The sequence below is a fragment of the Narcine bancroftii genome, chromosome 2, assembly GCF_036971445.1.
Source record: "Narcine bancroftii isolate sNarBan1 chromosome 2, sNarBan1.hap1, whole genome shotgun sequence".
In the NCBI taxonomy this organism is placed as follows: Eukaryota; Metazoa; Chordata; class Chondrichthyes; order Torpediniformes; family Narcinidae; genus Narcine; species Narcine bancroftii.
In genome coordinates this window covers 41,936,970-41,953,951 of record NC_091470.1, presented here as the reverse complement: position 1 = coordinate 41,953,951, position 16,982 = coordinate 41,936,970, and the positions used below count along the sequence as shown (strand labels likewise).

The 16,982-nt window shown below is 46.3% G+C and overlaps 1 protein-coding gene across 4 annotated transcripts in view; it reads left to right on the top strand.

Moving 5' to 3' along the window:
• Positions 1 to 2,042: 2,042 nt before the first annotated feature.
• The window catches only part of ppp2r5ca (protein phosphatase 2, regulatory subunit B', gamma a), a 164,052-nt gene continuing 149,112 nt past the window's right edge, over positions 2,043 to 16,982 (top strand). For 3 of the 4 annotated variants that reach the window (XM_069916426.1, XM_069916425.1, XM_069916427.1), the window contains exons 1-2: positions 2,044 to 2,161; positions 2,506 to 2,565. In XM_069916426.1, coding sequence (XP_069772527.1) covers positions 2,135 to 2,161; positions 2,506 to 2,565 — 87 coding nt within the window. In that variant the 5' untranslated portion in view covers positions 2,044 to 2,134. Of the gene's footprint in view, positions 2,162 to 2,505; positions 2,566 to 16,982 lie in introns of all 4 variants that reach the window. The other variant, XM_069916428.1, reaches the window with a different exon arrangement.

Sequence of the window (16,982 nt, the reverse complement as noted above, 5' to 3'; positions counted from 1 at the left end):
GGAGGAAGGGACTGTTTTGTTTTTGTTGTTTATTGTTGATTGTAAGAAAAAGTTTAATATATTGTGATATTGAAGATATAGTCCATCATACTATAAGTAGAGAGGAATCATTCCAAATGTATATTTTTGAAAAAAAATCAAAAATAAAATATTCCAAAAAAAGTGTAATGTGTTGCAAATAGCTTGTCAGACTGTGCTAATTGAGAGATAAGAATTAAGCTTGTGTCACATATGGATGCAGCAGAAATGACCAATGCTGTAGCATTGTAAGTCACCTGAATATTAAAAAAAAAACAGAGGATACTGGAAACCTGATATATGTTACCATAAATTGGAATAGTTGATATTCAGCCTGAAGGCTTCAGTATGCATAGATGGAAGAAATTGGCTCTCCCACTTCCCTCATTCAAGTTTATTGTCACAAGATACAATGATTGAGGTTGTTTTGAGAACTGACCATTCAACATCTCATGCATAGTACAAGTAAGGCACAGAACAAAAGTGCAGAGATACAGAGAGAGGTTAATTGGTCAGGAACAAAGGCAACATAACTACTATTTGGGGTTTCAATCAGAAGTCAGATAATGACAGGAAAGAAACTGCTTGAACCTGCTGGTCTTCTTCTTATACATGTGAATGTTCTTTCAGACAGGAGGGGGATGGGGAAAGTGAGGCAGGGTCTAAAATATAACATATAACAATTACAGCACGGAAACAGGCCATTAGGCCCTTCTAGACCGCACCGAACCAAACACCCCTTTCTAGTCCCACCTCCCTGCACAATGCCCATAACCCTCCATCTTCTTCTCATCCATAGACCTGTCCAACCAAGTTAAATCCCTAATCTTATGCTTCCAATTTTTCCCTATTGACTGTTCATCCTTCCTCACAATCTTGCTACACAGTGTGTCTTCTGGCCTATTCGCTATCCTCTCATTATGGTTCCTCACCCCCTAATTTGAACTATCCCCAACACATCTAACAAACCTGTCCACAGCATATTGGTCCCCTTCCCGTTCAGGTGCAGCCTGACCTTTTTGTGGGAGTTATAGATCGAGCCAATGGAGGGGAGCTGTGCAAGTGTGGTTTTGAGCCAAATTTTTCACATCCCTCTGCAGTTGCTTGCAGCCTTGGCAGAACAGTTCTATTCCCACCAGGTGATGCACGCTGATGGGATGCTTTCAATGAACCTGTAGCTGTTAAGGGATGCTAGTGACGTGCCAAATTTCCTGAGCCTTTTGAAGAAGGGAAGGCGCGAGAGCGCTTTCTTGGCCAATGTATCAGCGTGGGTGGACCAGGATGAGTCATTGAAGATGTAGACCCCTTGCTACTTCAAGCTGACGACTATCTCCACCTCAGCACTGTTGATGCTCGTCGAGGAGTGAGCCCCCCCCCTCCCCCTCTACTGTAAGTGGTATGCAATCCCATACGGTAATCAAGCCCCACTTGATTGTGGGATCACCGCAGCTCATTTCGGTTCTGTTTGAGAATCCTGGACCTGGACCATTGCAAGACTTTCTGACCCTGCCCGCACCCCCCCCCCCAAGAAATTCGGTCACCTTATCGGAAATATTCTCTCCATTCCTTCCCAACGCAATCTCTGCAGCTTAAAAGAACTCGTGGGTGTTTCTCTCTCTCTCTGACACAAGGTCTGAGACCAGAAACATCATTCACATCCAGCAGACCATTTTCTATTTGGGTTTAGGTTTTCATTTTTAAGTCTCCTGGCATGTGCAGCTTGAAATGTTTCGATCGTCCCAAGTCGCGCTCTTGATCGCCCGTGTCCATCAGGAGAGGAATGGCTCGGAATCTCGGCTCCTCAGGATATTCTTCCACAGTCGACAATGTTTTCATTTGATTGGATTTTCGGAAACGAACGGATTTTCCGTGATTTCGGCAACACGGTGCAGTTGGGTTTTGTTATTTAAAGAAACAAGCTCACATACTTTCTTAAAACAGAAACTGCACCGAATGAGGGAACCCGGCTCCAGATCGGGGGTGGGGGGGGCGTGGCGTTGGATCACGTGCAGTGGAGCAGCCAATGGGTCACGAGCTGGCGCCGCCGTGCGAACGGCCGGGAGTCGGAAGCTACGGCTTCCGATCGAGCGCGAGGTGGCGGCGGTCCCCGCTCGAGATGCCGAATAAAACCAAGAAGGAGAAGGTTAGGAGAGGCGAGTGGGAGTTGGGGGTCGGACGGACGGCACTTGGGGCGGAGGAGCGGAGTCCGTTTGACCGTGGCTTTGGCTGGACAGCGAGGGACGGGCTGGGGTGGCGGCGGCTGCGCCCTCCCGCCCCGGGACGCTGTGCCGACGGGCCTCAGCCTGGGCCGCTGGATGTGGATGTGACAGGCTCCCGGAGGGGCTGCGGGATGTGTGGTGGAATCTGGGGGGGTGGAGGGGGGGGGGTCAAGGGCCGGTAACCTGATCCGTCGGCCGCGGTGTGATTGCTCGGCCTCGTCGTCCCTGAACTCCGGGTTCATTGGGTTCCTTTCTGAATCTTTCACAGGAACCGACTAAAAGCGGGAAAAGTGGCACAAAGGACGGCCTGGAAAATGCCGAACATGAGGTAAGGGTGAAATGCCAACAAGCGGCGGACCTCGCACCTCTGGAGCGGCGGCGGGCGAGTGTGGCTTGGGCTTTCAAGGAAAATCCTGGAGGAATTCGGCCGGTCTGTGGGAATACCGGCCCGCAGGGCTTTAAGGGGAGCTCAGCCTTGCACGGCTGCGGGGCTTGCGCTCCCGAGTTGGCTCCTTGCTGTAATCCCAATGTTGTTACCTTAATCCTCCGTTTACAGTTTCATTTGGGCCAGTAACGCACTCTAGAAGAACATTTGAAACGGTGTAGAAGTAGAATTTTCTTCTCCTCGTCAGTTGTAGGTATTATCTTCATTGGAATGGCAATGACTTGGAATCTGATCCGCTGAAAGCCGTTTGACACGCGTCCTCCGTGTCAGTGAGCAGGCAACCACACAACAGCCTTCTGTTTGCAAGTTCCTTTGCTATTCCATTAATTGTTTGTGTTGGTCTGTGACTTAAAGAGAGCCCCCAGGATCTTTAATGTTGGTGGACTTGCACAAATGATGTCCCGTCCCCCGCCCCTCATTGAAGTCGGTCTTGGCTTAGTCACGGGAGAGGATTCTGAGGGACAGGGTCTACTTCCCATTTGGGAAGATCCAAGATTTTTTTTATTGGCCTGTCATAAAACAAAATGTAATGTTACACAGAATTTCTGTTTGTTTGCCTTGGGGCAGACGAATCACCATTAGTGAGGCAGAGATAGTCCAATTGGCTCCATGAGTGAAAAAAATGTCTCATAAATTTGATTGAGTTTTTTAGTGACTAAGAAGGTTGTTGAGGAAGGGTAGTAGATGTTGTCTATATGGACTTTAGCAAGACCTTTGACAACCTTCTGCATGGTAGGCTGGTCTGGAAGGTCAGTTCACATGGGATCCAGTGTGAGCTGGCTAATTGGATACAAAATTAGCTTGATGATTGGAAACAGGGTGATAGTGGAGGATTGTTATTTAAACTGGAGGCTTGTGACCAGTGATGTGCCAGAGGGATCAGTGCTGTGTCCACTGTTTGTCATCTATATTCAACATAAGAGAATATAGTTAGTAAGTTTGAGTGGTATCAAAATTGATATAATGGTCAGTGAGGAAGATCATTTTGGATTACAACAGGAACAAGGTGAACTGGGAGAGTGGGCCATGGAATACAGATGGAATTTAATTCTGGCAAGAATGAGTTGTTACACTTCAGTAGGTTAAATTAGGACAGGACCAACGTGATGAATGATAGGGCCCCGGTGGGTGTTGTCGAACAAAGATTTGGGGGTATAGCTACAAAGTTTCATGAAATTGTCTATGTAGGTACACAAGGTATTTGACATGTTTGCCTTCATTGGTCAGGGCATTGAGTGCAAGAGTATGGATGTTATGTTACAACTGTACAGGACGTGGATGAGACGGGATTGGTAGTGTGAGTTCTGGCACCCAGGTACAGGAAAGGCATCATTAAGCTCAAAGGGTGCAGAAAAGATTCAGGAGCACACTGATGGAGCTGATAAGCTTGATATATAAGGCAAGGATGTATAGGCTAGGACTTTCTCCCTGGATAGTGGAATTTAAAGCTAGAGGCCATATATTTAAGGTGAGAGGGAAAAGATTTAAAGGGGACATGAGGAAGACTTCCTTCACACAGGGTAGTTGGTATGCAGAACAAGCTGGCAGAAGCAGGGACAATTACAACATTCAAAAGACATTTTGATAGGTACTTGGATAAGAAAGGTATAATGATGTGGGCTGAATGCGGGCAAAGAGGACTAGTTAGGTTGGCGTGGATGAGTTTGGCTGAAGTGTCTGATTTTATAAACACTCCATTTCAAAACTTATTTCTAAAGAGTAGAGGAATAAATCTGGAAATGCTTAATGGATCAAGGTGCAACAGGAAAATAGTGATTTGACAGAGAAACAGTTGTAACATTTTGGACTGATGCCCTTCTACTAGAATTTTGAAAATGATTTAAATACTGTCTGAATATTTCGTCTTCCTTTCCTTTACCTTAATGAGAGAAAATGAGATCACTGATTTTGACCTATGTAATTATTAAATGCATATAGATTATTCTAATCTTTCCAGAATATAAGAGGTAACCAGTTTAGGATGTACTATTTAAGGAAGAGGAAAGCATGCAGAAGAAGAATGTTTTTACTGTCCAAGACATTTTAGAGCTCAAGTTCTGATGGAACTCAATTATTATAGCAAGTGGACAGCATTGCATTGCACATTGTGGGTGGAGCAAAATCACTGGTCTCACAATACCCTGCTTTCTTTCTTTGGCTTGGCTTCGCGGACGAAGATTTATGGAGGTGTATGTCCACGTCTGCTGCAGGCTCGTTGGTGACTGGCAAGTCCGATGGGGGACAGGCAGGCGCGGTTGCAAGAGAAAATTGGTTGGTTGGGGTTGGGTGTTGGGTTTTTCATCTTTTGTCAGTGAGGTGAGCTCTGCGGTCTTCTTCAAAGGAGGTTGCTGCCCGCCGAACTGTGAGGCGCCAAGATGCATGGTTGGAGGCGATATCAGCCCACTGGCAGTGGTCAATGTGGCAGGCACCAAGAGATTTCTTTAAGCAGTACTTGAACCTCTTCTTTGGTCACCTCTGTCTCGGTGGCCAGTGGAGAGCTCACCATAGAACACGATTTTGGGAAGGCGATGGTCCTCCATTCTGGAACGTGACCCACCCAGCACAGTTGGATTCGATGCTGTCAGCTTCTGCCAGCTCGAGTACTTCAATGTTGGTGATGAAGTCATTCCAATGAATGTTGAGGATGGAGCGGAGACCGTGCAGATGGAAGCGTTCTAGGAGCCGTAGGTGATGCCGGTAGAGGACCCATTATTCGGATCTGAACAGGAGCGTGGATATGACAACGGCTCTGTACACGCTGATCTTTGTGTGTTTCTTCAGGTGGTTGTTTTTCCAGACTCTTGTGTAGTCTTCCAAAGGCGCTATTTGACTTGCCGAGTCTGTTGTTGATCCTTGCATCAGATGAAATGGTGCAGCCGAGGTAGGTAAACTGGTTGATCGTTTTGAGTTCTGTGTGCCCGATGGAGATGTGGGGGGGCTGGCTGATGGAGGACCTCAGGCTGACTTCCAGGCCAAACATTTTGGCAGTTTCCGCAAAGCAGGACGTCATGCGCTGGAGAGCTGGCTCTGAATGGGCAACTAAAGCGGCATCGTCTGCAAAGAGTAGTTCACGGACAAGTTGCTCGTGTGTCTTGGTGTGAGCTTGCAGGCGCCTCAGATTGAAGAGACTGCCATCCGTGCGGTACCGGATGTAAACAGCGTCTTCATTGTTGAGGTCTTTCATGGCTTGTTTCAGCATCATGCTGAAGAAGATAGTAAAGATGGTTGGTGTGAGGACGCAGCCTTGCTTCACGCCGTTATCAATGGAGAAGGGCTCGGAGAGCTCATTGCTGTATCTGACCCGACCTTGTTGGTTTTCGTGCAGTTGGATAACCATGTTGAGGAACTTGGGGGGAGGGGGGATCCGAGGCGCTCTAGTATTTGCCAAAGCCCTTTCCTGCTAATGGTGTCAAAGGCTTTGGTGAGGTCAACAAAGGTGATGGAGAGTCCTTTGTTTTGTTCTCTGCACTTTTCTTGGAGCTGTCTGAGGGCAAAGACCATGTCAGTAGTTCCTCTGTTTGCGCGAAAGCCGCACTGTGATTCTGGGAGAACATTTTCGGCGACACTAGGTATTCTATTTAGGAGAATCCTAGCGAAGATTTTGCTTGCATTGGAGAGCAGCGTGATTCCCCTGTAGATTGAGCAGTCTGATTTCTCGCCTTTGATTTTGTACAGGGTGATGATGATGGCATCACGAAGGTCCTGAGGCAGCTTTCCTTGGTCCCAGCAGAGCATGAAAAACTTGCAATTTGGTATGCAGAGCTTTGCCGCCAGCCTTCCAGACCTCTGGGTGGGATTCCATCCATACCTGCTGTTTTGCCATTTTTCAGTTGTTCAATTGCCTTATGTCTCTTCCCAGGTAAAGACCTCATCCAGCTCTAGACTCAAGGGTTGTTGAGGGAGCTGGAGCAGGGTGGATTCTTGGACTGAGCGGTTGGCACTGAAAAGGGATTGGAAGTGTTCTGACCATCAATTGAGGATGGATATCTTGTCGCTGAGGAGGACTTCGCCATCTGAGCTGCACAGAGGGCTTTGGACTTGGGGTGAGGGGCTGTACAACGCCTTTAGTGTCTCATAAAAACCCCTGAAGTCGCCAATGTCGGCGCTAAGCTGGGTTCGTTTGGTGAGGCTGGTCCACCACTCATTTTGAATCTCCCGGAGTTTGCGCTGAAGATGGTTGCATGCGAGACGGAAGGCTCGTTCTTTCTCTGGCCAGGAAGGCTTTGCAAGTTGCTTCTTTGCCAGCAGCTCCTGGATTTCCTGGTTGTTTTCGTCAAACCAGTCCTTGTTTTTCCTGGAGGAGAAGCCCAGTACCTCTTCAGTGGATTGCAGTATGGCTGTTTTCAGCTGATCCCAGAGGGTTTCAGGAGACGTGTCCCTGAGGCAGTTTGCATCCTCGAGCTTTGCTTGGATGTTTGCTTGCAAGTTTCCTCTCACTACGTCTGATTGCAAGTTTCCAACATTGAACCTCTTTCTGGGGGCTCCACTATTCTTGAACTTTGGCTTGAAGTGAAGGTTGAGCTTGCAGTGAACAAGCCGGTGGTCAGTATGGTATTCCGCGCTGGGCATGACCCTGGTGTGGAGCTCATCTCGTTTGTCTCTTCCTCACACCAGAACATAGTCCAGGAGGTGCCAGTGTTTGGATCAGGGATGCATCCAAGTAGTCTTCAGGCTGTCTCTCTGCTGGAAAAGGGTGTTAGTAATGACAAGCTGCTGTTCTGCGCAGAGTTCCAACAGGAGGCGCCCGTTGTCATTGCACTTGCCGTGCTTGCCAAGGATTCCTGGCCAGGTTTCTGAGTCTTTGCTGACGCGGATGTTGAAGTCGCCAAGGATGACAACCTTGTCAGCTGTAGGGGTGCGTTGGATGAGATTGCGCAGATCAGTGTAGAACTTGTCCTTTTCTGCTGGTTCTGCCTGAAGGGTTGGAGCATAGACACTGATGAGAGTGATGTATCACTTGTTTTGAAGGAGGAGTCGCATGGACATGATCCAGTCAGAGTGGCCTGTCGGGAGGTTTTAGAGTTTGGAGGCAATGGAGTTCTTGACCATGAAGCCAACACCAGATAGGTGTCGTTCAGCCTGAGGCTTGCCAGACCAGTAGAGTGTGTAGCCCCCACCGTGTTCTTGGAGGCTGCCTCCATCTGCAAGGTGGACTTCGCTGAGAGCGGCTATGTCGAGTCTGAGGAGTTCATGTGCAATGAGGGCAGACTGACGTTCAGGTCGGTGGCTGTCAGCCTTGTCTAGCATGGTTCTGATGTTCCAGCATGCTAGCTTGAGTTTGTGTGCATCTTTTGAGGGGGAGGACGTGGACCTGTCCTCGGGCCTGCGCAAAGGAGCTTTTTGGTGGAGTGCAGTGTGCGTAGTACTGGCCGCACCCTTTACACCCATGGTTCGTGTGCCATGGCCAAGCAAGCTGGGACGTGGTAGCGAGGTCCTTGGATCGTAGGTTTTATATCGGAGTGACCTTCTCCTATGCAGGTTGCTTGACCAGGCTGAAGAGGTCTGCTTTAACCTACTGTAAATACCAGGATTACCTGTGTGGCACCCAGTTATGTTTCTGTTAGTAATGATTTTGATACTGATCTTCCAGGAATTGATGATGGAGGAATAGGTAAAATTGTTGAACAGTGGGTAGATTCACCATGTGGAGGGTCATTGGGTGTTTCTATTTATTGTTTTATTTATGTATTGATGTCATTTGCAGCTCCACCATAAATTGCTCATCTTTATTCCTTTGGATAAGTCCTACCTGGTTTTAATTTGCCCAAATGAAGCATCTCACACTTCTCAGAGTTGAACTGCATTTGTCATTCCTGAGCCCAGTTCTTTACTTGATCTAGATCACATTGCAAATTTAGGTAACCTTCACTGCCCAATGTAGCACAAACTTTTGAGGCATCAGCAAACTTGATCATCTTGGCACAAACATCCTTGTCCACATCATTTGTGCATATTAACTAGGTCAGTTTGGAGGGAGATAAGGACATGGGAAGGGGGGCACAGAAGTACTGCATGACTGCTTTGAAGCCATGGATTGGACTTGTTTCAGGTGGCCACCAACAACGGTCATGTAAATGTAGAGGAGTACGTGAGCTCAGTGACTGGCTACATAAGCAAGTGTATGGAAGATGTCACTGAGGTTGCTTCACAACCAGGCTAACCAGGAACCATCATTGGATGCAAAAGTCTGGTCTCTTCTCAGAGCTTGTGATGCTGCCTTCAGGACAGGGTGTTGGACAGCACTAAGATCAACTAGGGCTAAACTCTACCATGTAATCCGGAGGGCAAAGTGGGTGTGGGGTGGGTAAGCACAGAAAATCCCATGACAGCTGTGGGACACCAGTGACACGAGGTGCATGTTGCAAGGGATCAAGACTGTAATGGATCATAAGTCAACCTTGCGAGTTAAGGACAATGATGCTTCAATTCTGGGCACACTGAACATCTGTGCACAGTTTGATGAGAACTACAGGATGATACTAAAGAACAGGTCCCCTAAATAGCTGTGACTGAGGAGAACCCTATCCAAGGTGAACTCACAAGGCTGCAGGACCAGACAACCTACCTGGTCAGGTATTGAAGGACTGTGCAAACCAATTGATGGAGGTCTCCACGGACATCTTCCAACACCTCACTGCAGCAATCCATTGTTCCCACAGGGTTCAAGACAGTCACCGTCATCCTGGTAGCCAAGAGGGTGACAATAACAGGGCTCAATGACATCTGCCCTTTGGCACTGACCTGCCCCCACTATGAAATGCTTTGAGCATCTGTTGATGGAACACATCAAAGCACACTTCACAGAGGAGATGGACGCATTTCAGTTCACCTATAAATGAAACTTCCGCAGACGATGTCACTTCACTCTGTCCTGACCCACCTGGAGAACAATGCCCTATATGCTAGGAAGCTGTTCATCAACCAGCTCAGCATTTAAAACTATCATTCTCCAGAGGCTGGTGGAGAAGCTGTCCTTTCTAGGACTCAACACCCCTCTGAAACTGAATCCTGGACTTCCTAAAACAGACCTTAGTTTGTTTGGGTTGGTATAGGAGAATGTAGAGTACCATCACACGGAGCAATGGCACACCTCAGGGCTGTGTGCTCAGCCTGCTCCTGTTCATGCTATTGACCCATAACTGCATTGCTAGATTCAGTTCCAACACTCATCAAGTTTGTAGATGATACAACAGTAGTTGGCGTCATCACCAACAATGATGAGTCGCACTACAGAGAAGAGGTAAAAAATCTTGTGAAATGGTGCGAGAGTAACAAACTGAGTCTCAATGTGGACAAGATGATCATGAACTTCAGGACAAGGAACGACCACCCTCCACTACACATCAACAATTCTGTATTAGAGAGAGTGGAGAGCACAAAGTTTCTTGAAATGCATTTAACTAGTGACCTATCATGGACACCTAACATTTTCTCACTGGTCAGGAAGCCACAACAGCTACTGTACTTCCTGAGAAGACTGTTGAGGGCAAGGCAAAAGGCCACCATTATGCTAATCTGGTATAGGAATTCTATCCTTTTTTTGGTTTATTTTGGTATGTTGAATTGGATTTTAACAATTTTTCTCTTTTTTGAATGTTCCAAATTGTGGATAAAGGGATAATATTGTTCAGTATGTTATAATGTTGTATTATGTATTGCAATATATGGCTGTTTCTGTTTTTATTATTCAATTCTGTCTTCTGTTCTCCTCTTGTATTGTTTATTTATAAAAAGAAAGAAACGAGTTCTCTCCAGAGTGTCCTAGCTGGCTGCATCACAGTGTGATACAGTTGCTGCAGAGAAATGGATCTGAGGTCAATCCACAGGACCTTAAGAGTGCCAGAGAGGATCACTGGAGCCTCCCTCTCTTTCCCATCCCATTGACATGATCTACTGGGATTGTTGTCTGGAGAGGGCGCGCAAAATCATTGAGGGCTCCTTCAGCTGCTCCTGTTGGGAAAGAGATACAGGGTATCAGTCAGCACCACCAGACTGAGGAACAGCTTCTTCCCATGGACAGTGGGAATAGTGAATGACCAAAGGAACTGCTCACACTAACTATCTGAGACTTTTGTTCATGAAGTATTGATGAAATATTTGTATTGTTTGTCTGTATGTGAGTTATGTCTGGTTGCATGTCTCAGTTGTGTACCAAGGGCCAGAGTACCCTGTTTTGTCAGGTTGTACTTGTACAATGAGATGACAATAAACTTTTTTGAATACTTAAAATTTTCAATTACAATATAAATACCCCCTTCCCCCCCCCCCACCCTCCTTCCCCCTATAGACCCCAAAGTAGGAAAAAAATGGAGATTAAAACCATTAAACAAAATTATACATCAAGTTACTATGGATCGAATCCCACCATCACAGCAGGCACCAGGGAATTCAACATTTTAACCCCATATAATCCAAATAAGGGCTCCACATTTTAGAAAAATAGACAATTGTCTTGTCAACTATAAGTTATTTACAAGGACTGCCTAAAGAAATCTCTTGGTGCCTGCCACATTGACCACCGCTGATATCGCCTCAAACCGTACATCTTGGCACCTCACAGTTCGGCGGGTAGCAACCTCCTTTGAAGAAGACCGCAGAACCCACCTCACTGACAAAAGACAAAGGAGGAAAAACCCAACACCCAATCCCAACCAACCAATTTTCCCCTGCAACCTCTGCAACCGTGTCTGCCTGTCCCGCATCGGACTTGTCAGCCACAAACGAGCCTGCAGCTGACGTGGACATTTACCCCCTCCATAAATCTTTGTCCGCGAAGCCAAGCCAAAGAAGACATGACCAAGCCATCTCTGTAATCCTAAGTCAATCTAATCTTTCCAAGTAATGGCTCTACGTTTCCGTGCTACAGCCATTGCTAATCTTAAAAACTCAATCTGATACTTAGTCAACCTCAAAACTAAACTCAACTTTTTAACATTACCGAATGAAAACAATGCAAGATCGATAGTTATTTGAATCTTTAACACCTCTAAAAATTCCTTAAGTCGTTTCCAGAAAACATTAACTTTATCACAAAACCAAGTCAAATTTATAAACATGCCTAAATCTTTAGAACATCAAAAACATAAATCTGAAGAAATCAAATTGAATCTCTTTAACTTCTGAGGAGTTAAATATAATTGATGTTTTATTTTTAAAAAATGATAATAAACTTGATATTACAAAATGCAAGGGTCCTAGTACAAACTCCTGAGGCAATTTTCCAGGTCACAGTCCTCAATTTAAAAAAAAAATAATCTTCTACGATCACTTGCTGACTCCTGTCACTAAGCCAATGCTTTTTATCCAATTGGCTTGCTTGCTTCCCATCCCATTTGCCCTAACCTTCCATACTAAACTACCATGTGGGTCCTTATTAAATGTTGTAATAAATCTACATAAAATATATCAATGGCCTTAGCCTCATCTACTCTTTATCATCTCTTTAAAAATTATATTAAGTTCATGAGATTCAATTTCCCTTGCACAAATCCGTGCATGCTCTCCTTTAGCTTTTCCCTGGGCATCCGAATGTCTTTTCAAACTTTGTCCTTTTCTCAGTGTAGTGCAAATAAAAGCTCTCACAGCTGGAGAACAAAAGCTTTTATTAGCTTATAACTATGGGTAAGTTTTACAGTAGTCTTTGGAAGGGTTCTGCGTTTAGGCAGGAAACTAGGGTTATATGTGAGCAGATAGGGGTGGAGGCAGCCATCAGCACAACACATTACGAGTGAATCCCAGTTCACTATATTCACCTCTTCCTGTAGAATTTAGGGTTTGTGAATGAAGACCGAGAACATGGGTTCAGAATAAAAGTTTAAAAATATAGTTATTTACAGATTTAAGTGGTCCGGGGGGGTCTGGTGGATTGCCTTAGCACCTGGAGGCCTTGGGTCTCCTGGTCCCCTTGTGAGGGAGGTGAGATGGGCTGGGTCTCCTGCTCAATGGTGGAGAGGGGATGCAATTTCCTCCTGAACCGGATCCTCTCGAGGCGCTGACTGGGGTTGGCGAGAATGAGCACCATGGCTCGCAGGGCACTTGAGGCAACAGACCCTCTTCCAGCAAGTGCCCCTGACAGGTCCTTGCCATCTGAGAACACCACATAGGCGTACGTGGGATTGGTGTGGAGCAATTTCACCCTTTCCACCAGCGGGCTGGTCTTGCTTCTCACATGCTTCCTGAGAAGGACTGGACCAAGAGTGATGAGCTAGGTTGGGAGTGTAGTTCCAGATGCCGACTTTTTTTCGAAATTGAGTAGGAGCTCGTAAGGAGTAGTGCTGATCATGGTATATATGGTATATAGTAGCGAACAGATGAAATGGAGTGTCATAGGGAGGACTTCCTGCCAGTATGAGTCTGGAAGGCCTTTTAACTTCAGGGCCAGTTTGACAGCCTTCCAGACCATGGGATTTTCCTGTTCAACCTGCCTGTTCCCTTGGAATTTGTAACTTGTAGTCCTGCTGGATGCGATGCCCCTACCCAACAGGCACTGACGTAGCTTGTCACTCATAAAGACTGAGTCCCGGTCACTATGAATATAGCTGAGAAACTCAAACAGGGCAAAAATGGAATCTTTATGACTAATGAAGTGGACTTGTCTGGACATGGAATGGTGAATGGGAAGTGGGAGTACTCATCAATGATAGAGAGGAAGAAAGTGTTCCCGTTTGTGGAGGGACGAGGTCCCTGAAAATTGACACTGAGCCATTCGAAGGGCCTGGATGACTTGATTAGGTGCACCTTTGCGGGGCGGTAGAAGTGTGGCTTTCACTTTGCACAGACTTGGCAAGATCTGGTCATTTCCCTGACATCTTCCATGAAGTAGGCCATGCGGGTAACCCATGGATGGCAGACCTCATTATGCAGATATCGCAGTTGGTCGGTGTGTGCAGAGGCATAGCATCCGCTGGATAAGGCATCTGGAGGGTAATTAAGAGCTCCTGGCCAATAGGCAATGTCATAATTGTAGGTGAAGAGCTCAATCCTCCACCGAGCAAACTTGTCACTTTTGATTTTGCCCCTCTTGACATTATTAAACATGAATGCGACTGAGCGTTGGTCAGTGAGGAGTGTAAATTTTCTATGAGCCAGGTAGTGTCTCCAGAGCCTCATGGCTTCTGCAATGGCTCGAGCCTTCTTTTCCACCGATGGATTCCGGAGCCTGTGGCCTTGTAATGTCCAAGAAAAAAATACAACTGGCCTGCCCAGCTGGTTAAGGGTAGCAGCCAGGGCTATATCCGAAGCGCTTTCCACTTGAAAAGATACATTCTCTTCCACCGCATGGACGGTGGCTTTCGCAATGTGATTCCAGAGGTAGTTAAAAGCCATTTGGGCTTCAGCTGAGAGGGGGAAATTAGTGGCTTTTAAGAGAGGGTGAACCTTATCAGCTTATTGAGGGATGCACTGAGCGTAATATGAGAAAAACCCCAGGCATCTCCTCAAAGCCTTTGTGGTCCTGGGAACAGGGACCTCTAACAGGGGGTGCATCCTATTCTTCACCATGTAGCTAAGGATAGCCAGACGTTTAGTCTTGAACACCCACTTGTCAGTTATAAGTGAGGTTTAAGCCTTTCACCACCTAGAGAACACTCTGGAGGTTAGTGTCATGTCTTCCAAGGTGTAGTCACAGATTGTGACATTATTAAGGTAGCCTTCAACCCATACTCATCCACCATTCTGGCCATCTGCCTCTGGAAGATACAAACCCATTAGTGATACCAAAAGGGACCCTCTGGAATTGATAGAGATGACCGTTAGCCTCAAATGCCGTATGTGGACGGTCCTCTGAATGGATTGGCAACTGGTGATGAGCAGCTTTTAGGTCGATGATCAAATAGACCAGATACTGCGCAATATCATTCACCATGTCTGAAATTTGAGGGAGGGGGTATGCATCCAGGAGTGTGTACTGATTAATAGTTTGGCTATAGTCAATTACTAGCCTGGACTTGTTTTCCCCTTTTACCACTATCACTTGTGCTCTCCATGGGCTGGTGCTAGGTTAGATGATACCTTCGTCAATCAGACGTTGTGTCTCAGACTTTATGAAATCTTGGTAGCAATAGGTTTGCAGTCTGAGGAAGATTCGGGAAGAGAGGTGGGGGGGGGTCGATATTCAGTGTAGAGAGGGTGCATGTGGATTCTGATTTTAGGGGCCCTCCGTTCCAAACCATTATGGGGGGAGGGGACCAGAATACTCCAAGGTCACGCTTTTAAGGTGACACAGGAAGTCCAGGCCCAACAACACCAGAGCACACAATTCATCAAGTATATATAGGCGAAATTTACAAAATTCCCCCCTTCAAATGACAGATGTACTTTACAATGTTGTTAAATACGTGTAGAATGAGAATGGGACGCAAGGAATATGCGGTAATAGGAAGGATATATCTTTAAGTTGTATCCTTCCACAGTCTGTGAGTTATGAAGCTTTCAGTTGAGCCTGTGTCGATGAAGAATTTAGTGGAATGTCCATTTACCTTCACAGTCACTATGGAGTGGCTGAGCTGGAGAGGTCCGTACTGATCTAGGACTATCGAGTTTAGGACCCTGCAGACTCCATACTCCTCACTCGAGTTGTCCTCACCTTCCAGGGTTGACTTGTGTAGATAAGATGGGGTCGACCTCGTGGTGCAGCAAGATGGCCACCTTCCTTTCTCCTCTGAAGATGGTGCCAAGTTTGAATTTGGGTCATGGCAAGATGGCGCCATTTTCTCACTGCCACCCTCTGTCGGCATGTAGCGCAGCAAGTGGACTTTGGTGAATTCAGGGCAGACGACTTGGGACTAGAATTGGATCTGGGAGCAGTGCAGACCGCAGACTTCCCCTCACATGGCAAACCCTTGCTCAATGTCCTTCCTTGCCACAGCTGGAACAGACTGAAGACGGGCAGCAAGATCGGGTATGCAGGCTCTTGCCCCAGAAAAAGCACCCCCTCGCATGGGAAGCAGCAGCCGTTAGGGTGGGGGAGGCAGGAGCAGCTGGTCCTTAGAAGGAGTCACCTGGGTGAGTGAGCTCGCTGGCTTCGAGGCTGTCCTCGACCTTGGCCTGTTCCAACTATTCGGCCAGTTTAACATGGCTAGCCAGGTCCTTCTTTCCCAACTCTAGCAGTTGCTGCCTCATGTACCTTAAGCAGACCCCGTGACTAGAGCGTCCTCATGAATGCAGCCTGTAGCTGCTTCGTACCTGCACTTCTTGGCAAGTGTCCACAGATCCAGCAGGTAGTTATCGATGGTCTCTCCTTGCTGTTGGCAACGTAGAGTGAGTTGGTGCCTCACTAGGACCTCGTTTTGCAACTTCAGGTATCTAACCTTCAACACCTCAATAGCAGCATCATATGTAGTGCAGTCCCTGATGACTGCATACCCTTTTGTTCCTACCCTCGAAACGTGTGTGGATGCCCTGAGTTCATTGATGTGGAGGATGTCTCTGGTTGCATTCAGGTAGGCCTGGAAGCAGTCCAGCCAGTATGTGAACTCAGCCACATTGGGGGACAGAGGGTCTATTAGCAGCATACCAGGCTTGAGTAGTGCTCCTATTGTTTTGGGATTGTTAATAAAATAGTAGTGCGAACAAAAGCTCTCACAACTATAGGGAGAACAAGCACTTTTATTAGCTTATAACTATGGGTAGAGTATTACAGTCGTCTTTGGAAGGGTTCTGGGTTTAGGCAGGAAACCAGAATTATATGTGAGCAGATGGGGGCGGAGCCAGGCATCAGCAGTATACACTATCAGTGAATCCCAGTTCACTGCTCTCAGTTACTATTCAATATAACTGTACAAGTTAAAAGGCTTAATTTTCAAGTGCAAAAGGAGATTTCTAATAGTAAGACTATTAAAGGTAATATTTGATTCTAAATCAAAGTGTCACTGGTACCATTCTCCCCACATTTGGGTGATCATTAGTTTATGCTTCTATCTAAGACAGTTCATATTTATTGTCAGAGTACTTGCATGACATCACATACAACTCTGAGCTTTTTTCTTGTGGGCCAGGCAGAATTTCTACATGTCGGTCGTGCAAAAAACTGTACTCCAGAAAAGATGCATGTACAAATGAGAGAAATGTAAACAAATAACGTAAGCAAACTGCAATACAAGGGGAAAAAAATCAGTGATTATTAAATGTGCAAAGTAAGAGCCATTGACTGAGTCTGAGTTTATTACTTAGGTGTATGGTAGTAGAGGGGTAGCAACTGTTCCTGCACCTCTACCTCTTTCTTGATGGGAGCAGCGAAAACTGAGTGTGTTCTCAGTGGTGTAGGTGCTTGATGATTGTTGCTGCTTTTCAATGGCAGGGTA